This window comes from Echinops telfairi, unplaced genomic scaffold, assembly GCF_000313985.2.
Source record: "Echinops telfairi isolate 266 unplaced genomic scaffold, ASM31398v2 ScPeMD7_7469;HRSCAF=8507_0, whole genome shotgun sequence".
NCBI lineage: Eukaryota > Metazoa > Chordata > Mammalia > Afrosoricida > Tenrecidae > Echinops > Echinops telfairi.
In genome coordinates, this window is record NW_022111372.1 from 58,650,876 (window position 1) to 58,674,785 (window position 23,910).

The 23,910-nt window shown below is 51.1% G+C and overlaps 1 protein-coding gene across 1 annotated transcript in view; it reads right to left on the reverse strand.

Moving 5' to 3' along the window:
- The window catches only part of DOCK2 (dedicator of cytokinesis 2), a 526,484-nt gene that overhangs the window by 19,106 nt on the left and 483,468 nt on the right, over window positions 1–23,910 (reverse strand). The window contains exons 37-45 of the mRNA XM_004696777.2: window positions 22,452–22,542; window positions 21,524–21,643; window positions 16,803–16,892; window positions 15,071–15,175; window positions 13,246–13,387; window positions 8,354–8,435; window positions 8,127–8,211; window positions 6,756–6,842; window positions 703–879 (exon numbers count right to left, since the gene is read on the reverse strand). Of these exons, the coding sequence (XP_004696834.2) occupies window positions 703–879; window positions 6,756–6,842; window positions 8,127–8,211; window positions 8,354–8,435; window positions 13,246–13,387; window positions 15,071–15,175; window positions 16,803–16,892; window positions 21,524–21,643; window positions 22,452–22,542 (979 nt within the window). The remainder of the gene's footprint in view (window positions 1–702; window positions 880–6,755; window positions 6,843–8,126; window positions 8,212–8,353; window positions 8,436–13,245; window positions 13,388–15,070; window positions 15,176–16,802; window positions 16,893–21,523; window positions 21,644–22,451; window positions 22,543–23,910) is intronic.

Consider the following 23,910-nt stretch of genomic DNA (forward strand, 5'->3'; position numbering starts at 1 on the left):
CGTCCTGGGTTCCCTGTGTTTCCAGTTCCTATCTGTACCAGTGTAGGGTTTTCTGAAGAACCTTTAGGACCCAAACATCTAGATTCTAGCTTCCCACCTTTCAGGAGTGGATCTCCTAATCTTTCTGTATTTCCACAGATCCTGCCTATCAATTCTTTCCATTTGTTTAAGTCCTTTCCAAACCCTCTGTGGAAGAGATGTGTGATAGGTAAGTTTGTTGTGCCAGCATGGCCAATGAACACATGTGAGATTGGTTGAAGGGCGGAGAGATAAATGGCTCAGCGAGCCTCGCCTCTCTCTCTCTTGCTCTTGGATCATCGGACCAGTGTGCAGCTGCCTTGCTTGTTTAGTTCCACCATCTGCAAGCTATTTCTTATATGCATATGTGTGTCCATGGGTATGTTTCTCTCCTCTATCCAGACTGACACAAGATGGGTTGACACTGGTGTCATGAGCTCTCCATGGATTTGTGTCCTCCCTGGCTGGCAGTCATCCCCAAACCTCTCCTGAATGGAGAGGCCCAGCTGTGGCCAGTGGGAGAAAGGGCCCACATGGCTCCTCCTCCTTCCTGCCCCAGGCTGGAGACACTCTGACAGGTGGATAAGGCCCATCCAAGGGAACAAGGATGAGCAGGGCGGATGGGTGCTCCCAGCTGTGGGTCCACGTGCCACCCTCCCACCACTGCTCCTGCACAGTCCTCACCTTCTCATACTTGGCAAACCCTCCCATGACAGCGGGGTCCACGATCCCATTGAGCAGCATGGAGAGCGGGTTGATGGGGAGGCTCTCGTCACTCTGGTACTGGTTGATCATCATCAGGATCTTCTCATTGGCCGCAGACATGGTCTCGATGGCATTCTCCAGAGGACTGATGGTGGTCTGTTGAAAATCAGATCACCAAGAAGAAAGCCTGAGCAGTTGCCTTACAAACAGACATCCTTATTGGTATTGATTTCATCCTGGCTTAGAGTCCAAATGCGGTCTTGCTCCCAGAGGGCTGGAGCAGGATCTTATGATAACGAGTGAGCTCTGGGGGCTGTGTGTCTCTGGAGGTGCAGGCTGACGGGTCTGCTTAGTGAGAAAGGGATTTGTGTGGGGCGAGAAATGCAAGGGCTGGGCCCTCCCTGCTGAGGTGCAATCTGGGGAAATGCTCTCTTCTCATGACCTTGGTGAAACCAATCTGCAGATGAACCCATCAGGTCTGAGGTCACCCGGCCTGGCCCATATTGCTGCCTTTGCATTAATGCTGACTCATAGCCACTGTATAGGGCAGGGGTAGAACCGCCCCTGTGAGTTTTGGAGACCAAACTCTTCACAGGAGTAGGAAGTTTCGTCTTTCCACTGGGCTGGCACATAGTAAGTCCTAAATCCTAGTGGTTAGGAAAGGCCTTTGTGCCAAGTTAGATCGCCTTCAGTTGGGAAGATGGGACTAAAACACCTCTACACATCCTCCTGGAGAGCAACCTGAACAGAGTGCCTTCAAACGCCCACTAATGGGATGGCACAGGGGTCACCTGGAGTCAGACATGAACTGAGGCTTTCTCAAACTTCTGTTAAGGGCTGGGTGGCACATACTTTAGGCTTTCCAGGCCGGAGCATGCCTGTTGCAGCAGCTCAATGCAGAAGGAGCCACACACAATACGCAAATGAACGAATGAGCAGGGCTCTGTTCCAATTCAGGTATTTATAAAACTAGGTAAAAAACAGGATTTGGCGCATGAGCCGTCACTTTCTGACCCCTAGGCTGAAGTAAATAAGTCAAATCTGAGTGCAGTTTTGAGCTCTGCCCTTTTCCAGTGAGTGGTGTGATGTAGGGCCGGTTTCCTACACGTTCAGAGCCTCCTTTGTCTAAAGGGATGAGAAGACCCACTACAGAGAGCTGCCGGTAAGTATTGTTATTAACAACAGTATGTGTTATTATAGCGGTATAATATCAAGTCTTGCTATTAATAACAGTATGTGTTATTGGAAAGGAGAACAGCGTGTGTTCAAAGAATGGGGGGATTCCCTAGCTGGGGTGGGCGATGGCAGGAAGGGTCTTGAAAGAAGGGACCCACATGTTATCATCTATGAAGTGGTAGTGAGATAATTGGGCATCTGAAAACCCAAAGCCAACCCCATTGCCACTGAATAGATTCTGACCCCTAGCCACTCTGCGGCTTCCAGCACCGTTCTTCATGGGGGAGCACATGGCCCCGGTTTTCTTTCGCGGAGCAGCTTAGTTGGTAGTTTAGATGTCTGACCTTCTGTCCAGTGCTGTCCCCCTGACTCAGACCATGGTGATCCTAAGGCACAGAGTAGAACTGCCTCTCTGGACTTCTAAGATGTCAAATCTTTACAGGGTCACGCAGCTCATCTTTTCCTGCAGAGTGAGTTGGAACCACTGGCCTTGAGGTTAACAGTTCAGTGTGTAACCCACTAGGGCACCAGGTCTCTGACCAGTACATGAAGCAACGATGAATCCAGATAGCATGCCACTTGTCTCATACCTAAACTACAAAACCCAAAAAACACAAAACAAAACCAAAACCCTTCCAAACCAAGAAACCCAACACTATTTATTTTAAATGGAGGCATCTGAGAGGGGCTGAAGCAGCCTTTCTAGCCATTCTCTGTCAGCTGTCTAAAACGTGTCCTTAAATTCCTACGATGTCACAGCTTCCTCATGCTCTCCCCCGGGAGCAAGTCTTTTTTGAGAGGAGCTTTCTCTGCTGGAGCCCTAGTGGTGTAATGGTTATGCATTGGGCTGTGATTCATATGGTCAGCAGTTTGAAACCACCAGCAGCTCCTTGGGAGAGAGGCTGGGCTTTCTACCCCATAAACAGTTACAGTCTCGGAACCCACAGGGGGCACTATGTGTGATGGACTCAATGCCAATAGGTTTGGTTCCTTGAGAGAAGAAAGACATGGGGGTGGACTATCCTTGTCTGTATTGTTCCCTCTCTGGGTCACAACTCACATGCACACACGTAAGCACGCACAAGTATATGCACAGGCAGGCACACCAGCACACGTGCACATGCTCAGACAGACATGCACATATGAACATATGCGTACATATGCACAGACAGGCACACACACATTCATGTACCATCATGATTGTAGGTCTGTCCACTGACCTTTATGACTATCTCCCCACTGGTCTTGGGAGAATTCCCGAAGCTTCCCCTCCTAGCCTGAAGTCTATTTTGGGGACTCTTTAGGGGTGATTTGTGTTGCCTTTCCTCCCATTGCTGATTTCTTGTGTTCCCTTCTTGGTTCGCCTCACTGTGGGGAGTTTGGACAGGACTAACTCCGTGCTGTGTGTCCCCAGTATTGTCCTCTGTCTTGGTATGCACCAGTGCGGGGACAACATGTCTTGAGCTGTTGTCGGCCCTGAAGTCATGTACAATCATGAAGGGAAATGCTTCTTAGGAGTAGGGGCTGCAATACATATTCCCACAAATTGCAACTTGCAATCCCATTACCTTGAAAGGCCTATAGATCAACCCTTCAGGGATTCCAAGGTCAAGGTTCTAAGAAGAATCTATCCTGACCACTCAGACGCAGCCCGGTGTCGATTGGTGCTTTTCCACACCAGAGCTGCATGCCACCGCAAGATGCTGGCTCGAAGGCAAGTGATTAAAAATGGAAAGACCTATCGACCGGTTTGTACTCCCCCCTCAATTTTTAAAGGTATTTTTGAATCTCAAAATCTTTAATCTCATTACAGCCATCAGGAACAGAGACTGAAAATGAAAAGAACTTCAGTTTCTCCCGTAAGGCATTTTTGCAGACCCAATACATAATTCTGAGAACAGAGCTAGGTGAAAAGTCTAGAATGCAGGAGCCAATCACAGGGAGAACGGTAATGATGATGACAATGGAAAGGCCACCATGTATTGATGACCTCCTTCTGTGTTGGTCCCCACTGGGCATGGCCCACACATCTTCTCCTTTGATTCCCCCAACACCAGGGTAAGTCACTTGTTCAAGAGCAGGTGGTGGCAGAGCTGGGGAGAATGCCGATCGCAAAGGTCAGCTTCTCTTGCCAACACCTCACAGACCAAGCTCTACAAACAAACTGTTCACACGGTGGACCTTGGACAAGGCTTTCAATACTGGCCTCTTGCCTAAACTGAGGTCCAGCTTCCAAACTGCCAATGCAGGCATAACGCATCACCTTGTCCTACTGGCTGCAAGGGGGACATGGATGATGAAGGACAGTGGGGGACCAGAGCATCAGTCAAAGACAGCGTGACCACAATCCCTTGTAATTTTCAGACATTTCACAAATATCATCTTCTCAGATCCTCCTCAGGATGCCATCAGCTGTACAGGATGGGTGCAACTACTATGCCTCACCTCTGCCACGGATTGCTTTGGCAGTTCCAGCCTCATCAGGCCTTGGTCTCGGCCTGTGAAAAATAATAGGGCTGGGCAAGAGGCAGGAGGAGACTGCACACTGGCAGCCTGCGAGTAAGTAAACCGGGCCTGTGAGCCTAATGTTCAGCCCACACCTTGATTCTGATTTCACAATGGAATTTACCGACTGGCATCTGCCACTGCAGTTTGCCGCAGGCTCCGCCATTCCCTATTGTCTCAAAGTGTCTATTTCTTTTTTGGGACCCTAACTTTGGAACACTTGGAGACATGGCCTCTGTGGTCTTTCCCAGCTCTGAAACACTCTGGACCTCAATTCCCTCTTATGTAAAATGGGCAGAATAATAATCTTTGCCTCACAGGGTTTATGTGAGATTTAAATTAGACCATGTGCCTGAGTGGTTTAGCACATTTTCAATAAATCCTTGATGGTGGTGTCTTCATTATTATATTTCTTGGTCTGGACCAGACTTGTGGAAGCAGAGGTCAGAGGGAACTCCTGGGTTCCTTGGAAGGTGTGGAGCGAGCCGGGAGGGCAGAAATGGGATGTCTCAGTGTGGACTCGCTTATGCAGCAGAAAAGCCAAAGGCCCAATGAGGATCTGCAAGGTCCTGCATGATTTGACATCGGGCTGATCCAGTTTGACCCCAGGGACTTTGCACTTGTCATTGTCTCTGTTGGACTGCCTTTCCCTTCCATTTCCACCTGGACCCCTCCCTCACTTCCTCCAGGCCTTTGCTGACAAGCCAGCTTAGTGCGCATGCGGTTCTAAGCCACCCGATTTAAAGCAGCCACCCCTCCTGCATCGGTGTTCGGTTTCAGTCTCTCCATAATGGCTATCACCATTTGGTATATATTTAGTTTTATTTTCCAGCCCGTCTTCCACATTAGACCGTCGGCTCCCTGTTGAAATCCCAGGTGTTAGAACAGTGCCTGTCGGTGGTAGGCATGCGTTACATGCATTACGTATTTGTTGGAGAACTTTCTGAATAAGACATGCTTATCAAGTTACTGCTTGGTGGTTGTCCTCACAATCAATCGGGGCCCTTCCCTGCATCCTTGGGGCTGCAAAGTATTGAGCTGCCCCAGGGCATGGGAGCCCCAGTTCACGGTGCAAGATTTGCACAAGCGAGTTCAAACGTCTAGATCCCAGCCAGAGTTTTGCCTTCTTTGAACCCTCAACTGATCTAACGATAAAATGGGTTCACTCTCAGCTTCTGGACGGCGACCTCAGGGACTGCTGGGATGAGAAAAGCGTGACTGGCTGGAGGAGAAGCCAGGCCCTGGGTCCCCACCTCAAACTACAACGCTGTTCTTTTGCTAACTCAAAGTCACTGCCCTCGACTCTAACTCAGTGACCTGATCGCACAGGGCAGGACTGCCCCTGTGGGTTTCAGAGACTACACATCCTCATGAGAGTGGAAAATAGCATGGTTACAAAACACAGCAAGCCGATGATTCAAAAATATCTTGAAGAGGGTTCTTCCAAAATGTATGATCCAGCAGTTCCTCTTCTAGTATACACTAGACATGTAGATGTGGATGTCGTGTACACACTAGGTATATACTCACTCTCTCTGCCCTTGAGCTAATGCTGGCTCAAGGCAACCTCCTTTGAGGTTCTGAGACTGTAACTGTGTATGGGAGTAGAAAGCCCAGTCTTTCTCCCACGGAGCTGCTGATGGTTTCGAACTACCAACCATGCAGATCACAAACCAGCTCATAACCAATACAGCACCAGGTATACACTAGGTATACAACCCTTTCCTGCAAATTAGAAGCATTGCTGACAACAGCCAGAGTGTGGAAGCCACCCAAGTGCCCATGAGCTGATGGAAGGGTCAACCGTGTGCTGTGATCCATCCATGCAACGGAATCGCATTCAGCCACAAAATGGAACTGAGTGCTGCCACAAGTGCCACTGTGGATGACCCTGGACCACCCAGGGGGCGGTGGAAACATCGGGCATGCAGATGGTCACACAGTGGTGATTCCACTGACAGGAAGTGTCCACAGTGGGTCCATCCGTGGAGACCAAAGGCAGATGGGGCTGTCAGGCTGGGGGACGGGAGGGGGTGAGTGAAATGGTCTGGGATTCGATAAGAGTTGGTGGTTGTATAATCTTGGAAATGTGCCCGATGCCATGGAATATTTTACTTTAAAGTGGTTGGTTTTATCTTACATGGATTTCACCTGAAAGAAGAAAAACCCATGACAGCATGGAGGCCAGCCCCTCGGGGGCCCCAGGCCCCTCTCTGTATGGGACTTCTGGGACTCCCACAGCACTGTGGACCCAAAGCCTGTCTGCCTCCTTCACCAAGCCGGCAGGGCCTCCCCTCCTGGGGGAGGGGGTCTGCCAAGGGGCATGGCCACCCGACCTCACTCCAACACACCTGGGACATGTGGACCACCTCGAACCAGCGCAGGATCCCGGGAAGCTTGTAGGCAGTCACGAAGGAGGTCCTCTCGATCCACATGGACTGTACCACAGGGGGCGGGCCAAGAGGGCAGAAAAGCAAGATGCTCATGAAATGTGGGCCTTGGAGAAGCATGGTAGAAATGTAGCCCGGCTCCAGACCTCCCATTTCCCCAAATCCCCTATTTCCCCCAAACATTCTTTCTCAATCCAGAATGTAAGCTCGTCCAGAACTTAGGTCAAGTAGGTTTAGGCCTGCAGCTAGGAAGTATGAATTTCTAGGCAATTTCCAAAGGTCTTTACTTATAAATTTGGGGGAGGGTGGGTGTTTCACAGGTCTTGCTAGACACTTGAGGGGTTGTGATAACAAACATCTTAAGACTCAGGGCATTGGACAAAGATCTGAGAGAGACTAGGAACTACCACCTCCATCCAGCCCTGGCCTTTGAGAAGAGAAGCCGAATCCCAGCTGCAATGTACACAGAGCCAAGCAGGCTGCTGTAGGTCTCTTGGCTGAGATCTTGAGGCCCGAGTGTTATGAAGTTGGGCTGCTCCATTGGGTTTCCTTGCCTATAATTTTGATGGAAGCAGTGGGCTTGAACCACCAACCTTTAGGTTAGCAAAAGTCCACAACACACTCTTGGAAAACACATCCGCACATTCAAAAATAATCAAGGGATCGTGAGGCATCAAATCACCATGGTTGCTTATTGATCTTCTCTGGAAGCTTTGACTCCACCCATGGACCTCACCCTGAGGGGTTCTATCTCCTGATCGCGTGGGAATGCTCTGTTGTGGACAAGGTGCCTATCTTTCCTGTTAATACTCCAACCAAAAACAAACCCACAAGCCATCGAGTCCACTTGGAATCAGGAATCTTTTAAAACAGAGTCGAAGGGCCCCTGTGGATTTCCAAGACTATGAATCGTTACAGGAGTAGAAAGGCTGTCAAGGCTAGGTGCCATGACATTTACTTTGACACGTAGCAACCTCAGGGGAGAGTAGAGATGTCTCTGTAGAGGCATTCCCCAGAGGGCAGTCTTTGTGGGAGTAGCTCACAGTCTTCCCCCGCTCAGAGTTGCAGGGTCAGTTGCAGCTGCCAGTCTTGGCTAGCAGACCAGCACTTAACTGCTGTGCGAACAGAGCTCTTTGAATCTCTTCTAGAGGCTCCTCAAGATGGGCAGGGGAAAGGTTCGCATCCAACAATTCGGGGAAAGGGATGACGTGGTTCACTTCCTTTGGCTTTCCACCGAGTTCCTCCCATTTGCGGTTGGGAGATGGGTGGTTTGGTTGGCGAAGGCGGTGGGAGGTCATGACCTGAGCTGGGCAAGGGCAGGGAGATACTCACAGCAAACTCATTCTCAGGGTCGACGACCCCCCTACGCACGGGCCGGGAGTAGTGGAATTTTTGCACGTAGTTGGATTTATAAAAGCTGAAAGACAGGAAGAGAAGGAGGCTTTGGTAGCCAGGCTGGCTGCTGACATTGAACCTGACCTGCCATGCCCCCACCTCAGCTGATTGATGCCAAGGGATTTTTTTTCTCACCCCTCTGCCCAGGAAGCTTCAGGCCTTACTTTATAATCTGGTCAGGCACCGGCTTGTTCTTGAACCTGGGGTGCTCGTCCAAAACAGGCTGGGCAGTGAAACACTGGATGTCTGAAATTCCTGCAGTTAAGGGCTTACAACCGGTCGCTGGCCAAAGGGACAGTCCTAAACCTTGCAGGTCCCCAGCTGAGGCCTTCCACGCCAGCCCCCCTGGGAGAGGTGATCAGTGAACCTATTTCAGGTTGCTGGCTGCTCCCCAGCTCTGAAAGACTGGTTCATAGTCCCCATTTTGCTCAGCATGCCTGCCTGACATGTGCAAATCTATCCCAGAGCCTGGTCGCTGCTAGCACTTGGTTAGTGGCACTTAGCCATTATCATCATCCTGTATTATCATTGCCAATAATTCCATCAAATGAATTTATAGCGCCCCATCGATTAGACCATCTCTACCCATGCTCTCCTTTCGTCTGTCCAATTCTGCGGAATAAAACGGCCCCGTTTAATAAATGAGGACATCGACCTGAGAAACCAGGCAACTTAGTCAAGGTCACACAGCTTGCCAGAAGAGTAGGTTGCATTTAGGTCTTTTGACTCTAAGCCCAGAGCGTTTTACTCACTACGCAGTATGTAGCCCTCTGATCAATAGCGTCAGTATCACCTAAGAGTGTGTTAGAAATGAGGAAAGCTCCAGCCCCACTCCGGCTCTACTGCAGCAGAATCTGTATTTTTACAAGACCCTTGGCACACTGATGTTGGAGAAACAACTCTGAAAGCTTAAGAGAACTGCCTACCGTTCCGATGCAAGGCTGTGTCTAGGCTCTACAAAGAGTTGCATGATTGATTAGTGATGCCTGTCGTGGGCACAGACTAGTAGAGAGGCACTACGTAGGTCAGATCTTGGTCATCCTTCTGGGTTACAGCTGTCTTATGTATCTCGCCCCCACAATATGGCAAATCAAATGGGCAGAGTCAGCTGTCACAAACCCCAGTTCTACCCTCTGCTTCCCGACATCCCAGACATGCCTCCCGTACCTGCCTCTCATCTTTAACTATACACATTATCTTATTCTCTCTTTACACCTGAGGGTCACAGCTCCAAGAACGATTCTCCTGGGCTCGGCATTTCTGCCAATGAAGGAATCACACGTTCCTCCACTCCCCACCATTACTCTGCTTATCCATCAGATCACACTATTCTCTCAGTGGGGAATGTGCTCCCTCCCCACCCCCACAGTGTCTTCTTTGTGGACCCTTTAGGCAGGCAGGGGAAACTACCACCTCCATTAAGACTAGATCCACCCCCTCCAGGGTGAATTCCTTCTCGCAGAATTCCCCAGGGCTCTGTCCACCTTTCATTCGGGCTTTGTTCTCTACACTGTGCCTTCCCTCCCGGTCCCTCCCCCAGCCCCCACCCTGCTGCGAGCTTCCCATGGCAGAGGCTGTGAGCCATACAGAAGAAATGGCCAACGCAGAATATTTCAAATGAAATTCCATTTCCTCCCCCGGGCATACTCACTGCATACTAATATGTGGAGGACTGAGTATCTCACATCTGGGGAGCACTCCCATGCTCAGTGGCACTGGCTGCATCCTCTCCACTGTGCAGCCAGTTTTCTCGGGTTGCCATGAATGAAAGAGGCTGGGAGAGGGCAGTGCTGACATGAAGCGATCTTACGGGAAGGGCTGTGGTGATGCTCAGGAAAAGCATCCTTTTGAGGCCCACTAGGGTGACTTTCCAAAGCCATAGGCCCAAAGCTGATGCTCAATATTTAGTCACTGTGGAAAGGTGCCAAGTCTGGGGCCTGGCCTGACTAACGACAGCCAGTGGGCCAAATCTGGGTTACTACTTGTGAGTAGAGTGGATTTTAATCCTTAAAGCAGTTTTAAAGGAATATCTTGAACATGAGACTATGATAGGGCAGTCCAACTTCAGTATTCGTAAGTAAAGTTTGCTTTTAGAGTATAGCCACACCCATTAGTTTGCGTTTTGGTGATCTAGTTGTTCCTCATTAACACAGAGGTGTCATTGTGGTAGAGATCACCGTATGGCTTATAATGCTTAAAGTAGCTACTCCTTTACAGAAGAAACCTGACAACCCTGATAGTGAAGGTTCTTCACTAAACGTAGCAGTTGGCCTTGGACCAGGAGTAGGAATCGAGTCTGTCCAGAGGCCTCCAGGAGAGCCCAGGGGCTGAGAGGCCAAACTCGGTACGTGCTGCGCTTGTTCATGGAACTGTTGAGGATGGGGGACAGTGGACTCCTGACAAAGAGCTCTTCCCCCACCTGAATACCTAAGTGGGAAGACATAAGATCCATCATCTTCCCAAATGGTCTTCCAGCAGTTATTTCAACGAGTGAAGGCAAGAGAACATAATAACTAAGAACTCAGATTTTGGCAAAATATAGACCTGAGTTCAAATCCTACTTCCATTACATCCTAGCAAGTTGCTTAAATTCTCGGGGAGGGGGGAGGGGGATAGTAAATGCATACAACTCCTACAGTCAGTATGGGGATAAAATGAAACACTGTATGGCAAACAGTTCATTAAAAAAGCATCTTGTCAATAAAACTTTACAAAAATATTATGCGATAGAAAAAGTACAACTTTGAGGCAAATAGGTCATGAGGTTAAAGGCCAACCCCATCACTAACTCGCTTTGTGACCTCAGGTAAGCTGTGCTACCCTTTGTCTCACACACCCTTTCTCTACGAGATAAAAAATTTTTTAAAAAATTACCCAACCAACCCACCATCACCAAGTGGTTTCTAACTTCTAGCAACCGTAGATTAGGTTCCAAGGCTAGGTAAATGTTTATGGAAGCAGACAGCCTCTTCTTCCTCTTGAGGAGCGGCTGGTAGGTTTGAACCACTGACTTTGTGGACAGCAGTCCAACCCTTACCTGACAGTGCCAGCAGGGCTTCTATGGTGTTTGGTGAAGACTAAAGCACTCAACCCATATATAGCATGCTGTGAACGTTTAACAAATGCTATTCCTCCTCCCTTCCTTGTCCCCTCCACGAGGTTCCGGCACTGAACCTGGCCTGCTGGTGTGGTCCCTTGCCATCAAGTAGGGTCTGACCCCAGGGGCTGCAGCACAGGACGGCTCCGCAGTGTTTCTCCGCTATAGACTCTACAGAGGCAGATCACCATGCCTTTCTCCTTCTGATATCCCTGGGCGGGTTCAAACCATGAATCTTTAGGTCAGCAGTCATGCATAGAGTTTGCGTCACCTGAGACCTGGATCAGGCCTAAAGCCCATTGCTATCTAGTCTACTCAGTCTGGGTGGTCCTAGAGGGGAGCTTAGAACTGCCTCCTAGGGTTTCCAAGGCTGTGACCCCCAGGGAAGCAGACTGACACATCTTTCCTTGCAGAGCAGCTGGTAGGCTCAAACTACCAACCCTCTCATTAGCAGCCCAGCTAGTTAGCCCTGGTACCTCGAGGATGCCTTAAATCAGGACTCGACAAACCAAACTCATTGCTGTGAATCAATTCTGCTCCATAGTAACCCTCCAGGACAGAGCTGAATGTCTCCTTGGGGTTTTCAAAGCTGTATGTCTTTACAGAAACAGACAGCCTCATCTTTTGCCCGTGGAGTGACTGGTGGGTTTGAACTGCTGACCTTGTGGTTAACAAGCCAACTCATAATCCACCATACCACTCCGGCTGTTTTGAATCAGGGCTAGAAACTATAAATATGATACTATTCCCCAGGAAGAGGAAACCATGGTCTTCCCCCCTCCCAGGTTCAAAGGCCCCAGAGCTGTTCAACACCAGGATCTCTACACAAGAGTCTCAGATACTAATCCTGCACCTCGCCTATAGCCTGTCTTGCATTTGTAACCAGTCGCCACTCCACCCCCCCCCCCACCACCACCAGTTGCATTTCCTCTTGTAAATAACTAGGGTAGAGCAGGCATGAAGGGCAGGCAGCCATAATGAAAAGGCTACAGATTAATATGTATTACCCAAGGGGAAAATATTTGGATTCAGGTTCGGCAGACTTAGTAGACCAGCCATGCAACCTGTCAACCCCATTTTAAAGGCTGTAACTTAATTTGTGCTAAAGGACATGATGTGAGAAACCGGGCTGAGTTAATGCCTCCCCTGGCTCACTTGCCTGCCTTATCCTTGGGTTTATGTGTTTTCTGCCATGGCAAGTTTTGCCTTCTGCCCGGCGCCAGCTCCTGCTTGGGTGCATCAGAACCCGCTATAGCACATCTTACACAACTGTCCCAGCAGCATCTTGGGCCAGCTCAGCCTGACTCTTGTGCTCCAATGGTGGGTGGGCGGTGAGGGTACCCTCCTCTCTTCCCTTCCTTGCTCTATCTCACCCTTCTTTTATTGAGATCAGCCACCTTGAGGAGTTTGAAACCATGTGGGGCATTTCAGTTCTTAGATCCTGCTGTGCTCCCCTCGACTCAAGGCCTTTGCACAAGATGACCCTGTCTTCCTTCTGGGACCTTCTCCCCACCTGCTGCTGACCTTTGGCCAGCTACCCACCCCAAAGATCCCCTTCCTCAAGGAAACCTTCCCTGCCATTCCAACCACGGTACCCTAGCTTCCCTTGGGTATTTGCCACATTTTCATAAATAAATATTGAATGATGTGATTAGCTGCATGGTTCTGTTTTGCCTAGTAAACTAGGAACTCCACGATGACAGGAGTGCATACCATCTCTAGTGCCTTCTCCCTGCGGGACACTATGCCAGGCCTCCATGCACAGCACTGCAAGCATGGATGAATGAGCGACTGCATGAGTCACTGAGTGCCACACTTAGAACTGAGGGCAGATGGGTCCTTCAGATACCACACTGGCCTCTAAAATTGGTGGTGCTGAATGCTTCTAAGACAGGGTGTGTCAGATCCCTGCCAGGCTGTCTCTGCCGGGCCCTTGGCCGCCACATTCCCCAAGGATACACTGGCCTGGGGCGTTCTTCACATCATCCCCAGGCGCAGAGGTTGTGTTCATCTTTTCTGCGTTAGGGAACTGGCTCATCAGCTGCATCTGGAAATCTTCTCTTCGTTCATACTCCTTCCCTCGGTAGATGAACACTTTGTTCTGCAGAGAAATGAGACCCATCAGAGGTTTCAGACTGGGAGGGTGTGGTCTACACCAAACTGGGCGGTGTGCGGAGGAAGCATGGCGTTACGCTGACCTCTATCAGACCCCTCTCCTCTTTGTTTCTCCACTCCCTGACCTTGCTGGGGCACAGCGAGTCTTGACAGAGCCTACTTCTAATGGAAGGAGGAGATGCGCATTCTAAGAAAGCCCTTCAAGCCGCCCTAGGTGCAACTTCCAGAATAAACTCTTCACTCAAGCTTCTCTGGGGCAGGCCACCCGCTATTCACATACCCACACAGGTTCCCCCTGCCTTTGCTAGACTGTGTCGAGGTGCCTCCAGCCTGGAGGGCCCAGGGAGCTGGAAGGAACCAACACATAGCTCTATCAGGACCGGGTCCAGCCCAAGGTCCAGACAAACACGGTTCATGCTTCCTCGCCACAGTCCCCTTCTCCATACAGCAGTTCACAAATGGGGCTCTTTTGCTTCCCAAGGGGTATTTGGTAATGTTCAGTTGTCACAACTTGGGGTGGGTGCTCCTTGGCATTTAGTGAGTAGAGATGAGAAATCGTTGCTACTCAACAACCGATAACACACAAGACAGCCTCACAAACTAGGGATCATCAAACCTAACATCTTAGAGAGTTGAGGCTGAGAAATGCCATTATAGACCCCATGAGCCAACCCTGGCTTCCATAGTGAATGCTATCTCTGGCTGATCTCCTTGACCACATGATGAAGCGCGTGGCATCTAAGATCACATGTACCATGTTGACTGTTTCCCTGCCTCCTGAATTGAATCACAAACACCGATTGGAAGGCAGTCTACAGCTGGCCTGATCCAACTCACTATCTAATGTGTGAAGAATCCCCTACACCAGTGGATTAGAAAGTAGGAGGCCCGGATGTCTGGGGGTCCCTACGACGCGTTCAGAGACCCACATGATTAAAACTTTATTCCTAATATGCAGAGCTGTTATCTGCTGTTTGCACACCCGAGTCTCACATGGGTGCGGGTTTTGTAGCGACTGCCTGATGTGTGAGATCGAAACAGCCTGAACGCAGAAACAAGATGAGAATCCAGCTGTCTCCTATGAAGGCTGACAGGAAAGAGGTTTACAGAACTATAAAACAATGCCATCCTTTTTCTGGATTTTTTATTAGGCAATATAGCTGTTTTTCAATTAAAAGGTTGGGTTTAATATGCAATCTGTTTATTACCGCGAGTTGAAGATTAATTGATGAATATTCACAAGTTTCCTGTTTTAAGTTTTAATACTGTCATTGTCAATCACTGTAGTTTATACATATTAATGTTCCTTCTAAGTACTGAGTTCTGTATAACTCTGAAGAGAATGAAGGAACCCTGAGACTACAGCATTTGAACCATCGCTCTCAGCATCTTCTGGGCAACACAGGTCACCCAGGCTCTCGGAAATATTAACTGCAGTGCTGGGAATCTCCGTGCCGCCAGGGCCAGCTCAAGTCTTTGTGGGGTGGCTGAGGCTGGTGATGAGGGTGACTGGGGTGTGTGCTAGGAGGAAGCGGCTGAGACAGGGAGAATCCAGCTGCTAGTGTCCTCCGGAGCAGACCCAAGAACTACAGAGGGACAGCTGATATGCCTAGACCCCAAGAGCCTCCCCCCATTGCTTTTGCAGCGACCAAGCCAGCGACAAACTCACCCGCAGAAAGGAGGGGAACCCTTGGCCATAGTACCCAACGGCAAAGTAGTCTGGTTTGGGTCTGAGGATTTTCATGATGTTCTCGTAGAACTTTGCCTGCTGAATCTGAAGGGAGAAAAGCCACCGTGGGTAATGGCACAGAGGTACAAGCAAAGGCACATTCATCTCAAAAGTGCCCCGGTTACAAGATCATCCCAAGAGGTCCTGGAAACCGATGTTTAGGTGTGCTTGGTCACGTATTTGTGGAGGCCTCTGTCCACCTCACTGTAGTAGTTGCATTTGTAATATAAGCAGTACTGTGCTGGCGGTTAGCTGGCCGACCTGTTCGCTGTCACCACACCCCCCTGAGCAGTTGTGCCTGTAGATGAGTGGCAGGCTAGCATCCTGCAGCCAGGAAAGGGTGGACCTGACTGAGGCAGGCTCCATCTGCCGTCCTGACGACGATCACTCCATCCCCCACTGGAAGCACACGTGGGCACGAGCATGTCAGGACAGATGATGGGTGTCTCCCGATACAGGAGTCTCCCAGGAATGCACACCTTGTGGATCTCATCCGTTCTAAGAGGTACCTGGTTTCCTTAGTGTAACATCTCTGAAAGAGTTCACGTCTTAGTGTACACCTGGTGGCATCGTCCAGTTGGTGGTGGTCACCCAGTAATCAGCACCCTCACGGGCAGTGCACCTCAGCCTCGGGTGATGGGCTGTGCAGGAGCACCTGCTGGAGTCTGGCCGTGTGCCTGTGTGTGCAAAGGATCTGTGCACAGACGTGCATATAGGTCAGGTGGGCATGACTGGGCACTGGCATGTGTGTGTGTGTGTGTGTGTGTGCAACCATGAATGCATACATTGAGAAGAGCAGGTGAGCCTCCAGGTATGAAAATATCTTTGTGGACATACACATGGGGTGGACAAAAGTGTCTGTTCTTGTAAGTATATATGTGTGTGTGTGTGTGTGTGTGTGTGTGTGCATCCTACCTTATACATGGTGCACAGTTCAGTTGCTTTGAATGAAAACATCATGCGGTCCATCTGCTCCTTGTCTCCCCCAAAGCTAACATTCCTCCCTGATCCTCTAACTTGATAGTTCCCCGGAAACAGCTAGACAGGTCACTCCATGGACCTAGATGGGACTCTGGGGCCTGGCTCTCAGGCAGCCAGTGCCCAGGTGTGTGAACACACGTGTGTGAGTGTGTGCGGTGTGCGCGTGTGTAGGGGGTGAGCAGCCAGGAAGCTTTGCATTCTCCCTGCAGAGGTTGCGTCCCCGCCAAGTGCTGGCCTCTGCAGCACACGCAGGATAGGCTGGCTTCCCCCTCTTCCCACACCCTCCTCCCCCCCAAATCATGAGCAGCAAGGAGCTAATGGGGAATGGCCAGATGGGGAGCATTTTAATGTGATTTATCCGTTAATCGGTAGCACAAATTTGCGTTTTTATTTAATTGGTTTAGTGATTTGTGGGGATCTTACTGTGAAAGTAAGATGCAAAAGCAGCGTACTTATTGGGGGCTGTAGCAGCCGCCACTGCACCCCAGTCGCCTCCTGGGGACTCAACACTCAGTGAGAAGAGGCTGACATCAGGAGGTTTTCCCTTTGGACATATTCCTAGCTGGCGGAGAGGTGTGCAGCACAGCCTCACTGAGACCCCCCCCAACCCCTTCCCCAGCCTCCCCAGTGAGGCGAGGCCCTGAGAGTGCAGAGTGCCCAGGGCAGTTGTCTCCCTGGGAGGGTTGCTTACCAGGTTCTGGCTGAGCAGCTCGTAGTCAAAGATCTCCATCTCATACTGCTCGGCCAGCTCCTTGCACAGACTGATGGCCTCTTCCCACATCTATGAGAGGGCAGACCATGGAGACAGAGGTGAGGGGTGCCGGGCGGCTATGCAGGTCCAGGGTGCGTTAGGGACGCCTGCCTGGCAGTGCCCTGTGCGACTGAGCAGCGGCCTCTTTCTGATCTGCACCTGAGCCCAGCAGAGGGAGGGCCAGGACTTCCCCAGAAAGACAATCCCTTCTCTGGCTTCACTCTAGTGGCTTGATCAGTAATGGAATCAGAACAAGCACAAAGCAAAACAAAGCACAGTCGTGGTGGAGTCGCCCCGGCTCATGGCAACGCCATGGGCTGACCTCTGCCCCACAGGGTTTTCTCCAGGTGATTTTTTGGGAAGTAGATCACCAGACCTTTCTTCCAAGGTGCTTCCGAGTGGACTCGAACGACAAACCTCGAGGTTAGCAGCCAAGTGTGCTACTCAATTTTGCAATAGCGGGCGATATTGAAGCAGTCATAACAAACACTCCTGTTGCTAGACAGGTGACTGCCTCACAGTGCTCCGGACTTGCAGGACAGAGCAGGGCTGCCCCACAGGGTTTCCAAGACTGCGATCTTGACAGAGCAGACAGATGCAGCTTTCTCCCTGCATGGTTGGAGGGTTCAAATCCCCGAGCTTCCAGTTAGCGGCTGAATGCGTATCCACTATGCCACCAGCCCTGCTCAAAACGGCTATAAGCCAACCCCCTGCCTTGGGGTCGATGCTGATTCACGGCGACCCTTAGGACAGCGTAGACCTGCCCCCGTGTTACTGACACTGTAACACTTTATGTAAGTAGACAGCCCAGTCTGTCTCCTGGCAGAGCGGCCGGTGGTTTCGAACTGCTGACCTTGCCAACTGCAGCCCAACATGGAGCCCTTATGTGACCAGGACCCCTCCGAAAAGCCACAGATCGGGCTCCATCCTTTACATCCGAGCTTTGTGGACCTTCACAATCATTTCTGGGAGGTGGTCACTTAGCATTTTTATTCCCCAAGTGGGAAAAGAAGTCTTAGACAAAGCCACCTGCCCCAGGTTAGTGCAGGGTCAGCCTGTAAATCTGAGCACCACTGTCCAGCCTTCTTGTTAGTGCCCCGCCCCCCTGGCCCCTCCCCACACATTACACCAGCTAGCTTAGTGGATTAAATCTTTGGCTTTCTGCACTACCCCCGGGGGTAGCTTGAGCATCAGGATGTCAGGCCTATGTTCCCAAAGGTAATGGTGCAGAGTAGTGACCGGTTCCTCTAAGGTCACCTAACTTTCCAGGAGCCAACTTGGGGCCAGACCCTAGTCCTCCTGACCTTCAGTCCTAGGGTGTCTGCATGTTGCCACTGTGGCTGCCTCATGGGGCTGTTTGAGGCACGTGAGTTGGGGGCGGGGGAGCTACACGGAGTAGAGGTGGGGTGGTACTTGTTGCTGGGGCCGTTGGGTTGGTTTGGGCTCAGAAAGATGCTGTGTGATGGAGCAGGATTGCCCCCATCGAGTGTTCTAGGTTTCAATCCTTAAGGGAGCTCGAGCCAGGGCTTTCTTCTGTGGAGCAGATGGTGGGTTCGAACCACTAACCTTCTGGTTAGCAGTCAAATGTTTAACTATTGGGCTACAATGGCTCCTGGAGTGGTACCAAAAAAAAAAAAAAAGAGTGAAACATTAAGTCAGTGCTCTCCAGGCTGAAAAATAAATAAATGAGAGATCCAATCCTGGGCATAAGAGAAACCTCTTCTCTGCTCTCTCTTAGGTCAGAAGCCAAAGAGATGATCCTGCCATCTTGACCAATGGGGGCCAGGACCCTCTGCCGGGAAGCAGAGGGGATGGGATTAACCGGAGCCCTGGCAACCTCCAGGGATACTCATTCCACTTCACATTTGGTTTAAATCGGGGAAGGCACCTGAACGGAGCAGCTCAGGGATGAGGGGGAGGGCTGGGGAAGGCTGCCAAAATGCAGTGTGCTTTGTAGCAAAAGTGCTCTCTGCATCTAAGCATAAAAATAAATAAAACCCAGCGTTGAGTGGAGAGCCGTGGCTGTAAACCCACGGACAGCTTAGTGAGCAGCATAAAAATGCTTTATATTCCAGGAGGGACCGAGTCAGCGGGCAGGGCAGGGCTGGGCATTCTCTGGAGCCAGAATAGGGAGGTGGGGGTAGCACCTTGGGGTTGGGTCAAGGGACAGTTAATTCAAATGCAAGTCTTTGCCAACCCCTGCCATGACATGCATCGGGAACAGAAATGTTCTCCACCGTTTTAGGAATCACTAAGAGGGTGTGTGGGGGGTGGGGAATTTGGGGGGCAGGTACTAGATATCTAGGATACAGACACTGGAACTCTGAAAGTCACGTCACTGAATCGAAACATGTCTTATTGAGTGCCTGCTGGGTTCTAGGCATGCTGTGTGGCGATGGAGCAGGTACAATATGGTGGATGAGAGACAAACCCTGCTGTCAAGGGAAATAAGTGGGTAAGTCAGACATATAACTTGATGTAATCCTTGGGTTTTGAGGGATCAAGAGGAGTCCACCAGGTCAGAACAAGATGACTTCCTGGAGTAGAAAGTCATTGTGAGTGTCTGAAATGACACACTCCTTGAGAGATGTGGGGGAAGGATGCTGAAAGGGGGTGGTGAGGAAGAGTGTGGGCTGCATTCCGTCACCAGTCAGAGCAGTGGCTTTTCCAGGGAGCCGTCCTTCCTCTGTTCCCAAAGTTCCTTAGTGTCACTGTGCCCTGGCCTCCCCCAGAAGGAGAGAATAATTTTCACATCTGCTTTCAGAGACTAGGCTGGGGACCATGCTTTCTTCATCCCGGCTCAGCACAGAGTTTAACCAGATGACTTGCTAGGGACCAGGTACAATGCCCTTTTAAAACATCCATGATGTTACTGACTTAATCGACTGAGCAGCATACAGCAGGCTCTGAACTGAGGCCCAGGGGCAGGAGGTTCAAGGGACGGCAGAGCCTCTGCCCTCAAGAGGCTTATCATGATGAATTATAAAAGCAGTGCTCTCCAGCCGCTGAGCCCCTGGGAATTTATAAGCCCTCCCTCAGACATGATCTCATTTTGTCTTTCCAGGGAAGGTGGGGAGATCAGACCAAGACAGAGGCAATGACGTGCGGTCACAAGACAAGACTCTAATTAAGGGTTGGCTTATGCGATGAGGGACTGAGAGGCTTGCAGTTCAGGGGAGAGGCAGGGCTCTGGGTAAGCTATAACCCTGAAGAAGAAAGGCCCAAGAGAGGAGGTGGCCAGTGGCCAGGGACCTGGGACCTTGAAGGCGGAGCAGGATAACCACGATGACAATGATTAAAGTGCATTGCAATGCACCAGGTGTTCGGCTAGGTGCTCTCCAAGCATTTTTTCACTTGATGTGCACGCTTAAAATAGAAAGTAGCTATTGCTGGAGTCTCACTCTTATTGACAGGGAATGAGAAGCCAAGGAAATTGTACTTGGTGGAAGGCCAAGGCCACCACCTGGCTGTAAGCCTGTTGTAATGTTACTTCAAATACCAGCAGGTCACCCATGATGGCTTGGTCTCAGCAGAGCTTCCAGACTAGGAGAGACTAGGAAAAAAGGCCTGGTGATTTCTCCTCCCCAAAATTAGCCCCAAAAAACCCATGTATCACCACAGCGCATTGTCTGGGAAGATGGTACAGAACGGGGCAGCATGTCCTTCTGTTGTCCCACATGTCGCCATGACTGGTGGCCAAGTCCACGGCAACTAGCAACCACAAGAGGAGGAAGGGTTGAGACTTGGGTTTCCTGGCTCCAAAATCAGAGCACGAAGCCCTCTAAAGGATGGAGGGGTATGGTTGAGCTACTGGAGATGGAGGGCGGGCAATAGCTGGCCTGGCCCAAACTTCTGACCCAACCCAACCTTACTATTGGAAGACTATCAAGGGTACCGTCATGCCAGTCATACACCTGATTCATTCATTTGCCAAGTGTATATTCCCTGGGCCTTTCATACCACGCTCTGTTCTGGGCACTGGACCTTCAGCAGGGGGCAAGGCAAAGGTGGTGCTCACATAGCCCTGGCATGCTAAAGTGCGGAGCCAGGCAGCAGCGAGTGACAATGGAATGAGGAGGATGGTGTCCGCTTGAGTTAAGTGCTTGGATGAAACAATCGCGGTGGCTCCGGGCAGGCGTGACGGCATTTGTCCAGGGAAATGGAGGACGCCTCCTTGAGGATGGGCATCTGAGCAATGAGAAGGAGGCAGACCAGGAACGCCTTGGAGGAGGAAGGCTCCTACTTGGGAGGAGCATGTGCAGGGTTCCCGCAGGTGGAAAGGAGCTTGGCACGGCGCATGGGAGGGATGTGGACGGTGGAGGAATTTATTCTAACTGGAATGGGGGAGCCACTGAGATGACTGTAAGTACGGGAGTGACAGGATCCAACATGTATCTTAAGACCGCCTCTTTTACAAGGGTAGCGTGCTCTGTGGGCGGAGGTGAGGTAGCAGCAGATTCTTCCAATCTCTAGTGATGCCGATGCCGCGGGGGTGCTGGTGGTAGGGATGGAGGTGGAGAAATGTGGTCTGATTTAGAGCATGTTTTTGGAGAGAGTATTTTTTAAACATACTCTTGGAGAGAGAGAGCCCCACTAATGCCTGGGTGTAGGGTGCGGAGAAAACCCTCCTCAGTGGCTAGGGTCCCCACGGGCCAAGTTACCTTTCCTTTATCAAAGTAGCCTATGATGGTCTCATAGAGGGTCTCCTTCAGCTGCCGGTGGGTCTGCGGGTGCTGCTGGCCCGTCTGCATTACCTGCGAGGTGCACTGCTCATCTGACCACTGTCAAGAGGGACAGAAGTGTCACACGGGATCGACATCTTCCCCCTCCCCACTCTCTGTGCCTCCCTTTCCATCTTCCTCTCCCCCATCCTTTCCATCTTTCTGGAAACTTGGGGTACCATGATGGGGAGTGTCCTCTTGGGGGGGTGAATACCCAGTCTGTATGGAGGCTGCTCTGACCGGCAGCGAGGACATCCTCAAAAAGACAAACCCACAAGAGTGAGCGGTGAGAGCTGTCTCAGGGAGGAGCGGGACGAAGCCCTGCAGCTGCACCCTGTGACGTGGTCGACCAGAGAGATATTCCCCGCCACCTCTGTTTGGGCCGTGCCTTCTGAGTTTAGCGAAGCTGTCTTGTTGGACCACGGGTTCACAGCATGTGGTGGGTCAGGCTTTTCTCCAAACCCCTATGAGTCTCAGCCCAGCTCTTTCAGAAGGCCAGAGGAAACCATGCTGATGTTGTCTGCAGACAACAAAGTTGTCACAAGAAAGAAAACAGCTCAGTGGGTCTGCTGATGAGGAGAAGTCGGTACCCGGCTGCATGCTATGCACATCTGCAGCCCAGGTCCTGCCAAACAGGGGCTGCTACTGCTGCTTAAGATAAAGGGCATGGGAAGCCTGACGGGTGGGCAGAGCCGGGAGAAACGCAATCTGTTAGGCCAGCTGCTGGCAGGCACAGGGGGAAAAGACATTTCTTAGACTTGATTTCTTTTTGCCTTTCTAAACTTCCACTTGCTGTGAGGGCACTGTGGGTAGGGAACAGGGCAGAGGGGCCCCTAGCACCCGTCCCCTCCACCCAAAGGGACAGCACCTTGAGGAGCCAGGTGTGGAGAAGCAGCGTGTAGGCGGCCTCGGTGTAATTGTCACAGTCCAGGTGCAAATCCCGCAGTTTGTACAGGTACCTGTTTGCAGGGGGAACAGGCTCAGTTACTGGGGGCAGTGGAAATAGGCAGCTGGGAGGGCAGTCAGGAGCGAAGCCCTTCTCAGAGTCATAAGGGGGTCTTGGTTAGCCGGTAGCTGGTGTTGGGTGAGCCCTTGCAGGGGGCCAGGAGAGAGATCCATGTGGAACCCCCCTTTCAGAGGAGGACCCTTAAGTCCCACCACAGCCAGGCCTTGGCTACATAACGGAGGGCCTGGCCGAGGCACTAGGACCAGGAAGGGACATGAAGGAAGACAGCTTCAATCATTTGGTAGAAGCCTGCTAGTCAGTAGAAGGGTGGGGCTGGGACTCCGGGTGAATTGCTTCCAGAGTGCATCTTCTAACCACGATGGGACTCCTGGAGCGTGGACAAGCACAGGCCTGGGAAAGACGGCGCCTGCCTTCGGACCTGTGGTTTCTTTGGGGCAGAGGAAGGGCGTGTCCTTGAAAGGAAATGAGTGGAGCGGGTCTAGGAAAGTATGAGACACCGTGGCTGCTGTGTCCTGCCCGACTCAGGTCAATCCCTTGGGCGTCAAAGAAGGACTGTGCCCCATGGTACTTCCAAGGACGCGCTTTGGGGAAATGGCTCACTCTTCCTTTTGAGGTGTTTCTGGAACTTTCTGTGCCACCCAGGAGCTAGAAAAGGCAGGCCAGAGCTGGCAGCAGGGAGGCTTCACTCCGCCCCACACATCACACGTTCTTCACCTCCTCCTACTCTGCAGTCTGATGTCCTGTTCTGAGCCCAGATGTAGCCCTGTAGCTGGGGGTGCTGTAGTCCAGCCCGAAATGGGAAAAGAAAGAAGCGGGTCTGGATGAATTCTTAGATAATGGATCACCATTCATATCGAAGAAGCAGTGAATGAATGCCTCTGTGCCTTAGTTTCCCCACTGTTAAATGGCAACACTCAAAGAACACAACCACAGGACTGCACTCACAGAACACAACCACAGGACTGCCATGCTGACCACTTGTGACATTTGAGAGGCTCGTTGAGTGACAGCTGGCATTACTGCTAACCGGTGCAAGTGTGCACTGCAAGCAATGACCACACACTTGATAGGATCACCATCAACTGGGCTCCTCGGGACAACGTCCCCTCCTGGCGCTGTGGGCACCGACCCTGAGGCATAAGAACCACAGCTTCGGTGACTCTCATCATTACCAGTGTTTCCTGAAACCCAGCTCTTAGTCGCTGGGTGGAGGGCAGATGCCAGGAGACAACCTCCTCTGGATGGAGAGGCGGTGCCACCACCTCCTGGCTCCCTCAGGGGGTCATGGGGCCTGCCAGATGGCTGCATCCAACATGGGCCTCCAGGACTGGGCTCAGGTCCCTGTTTGGAAAAAGGCTCT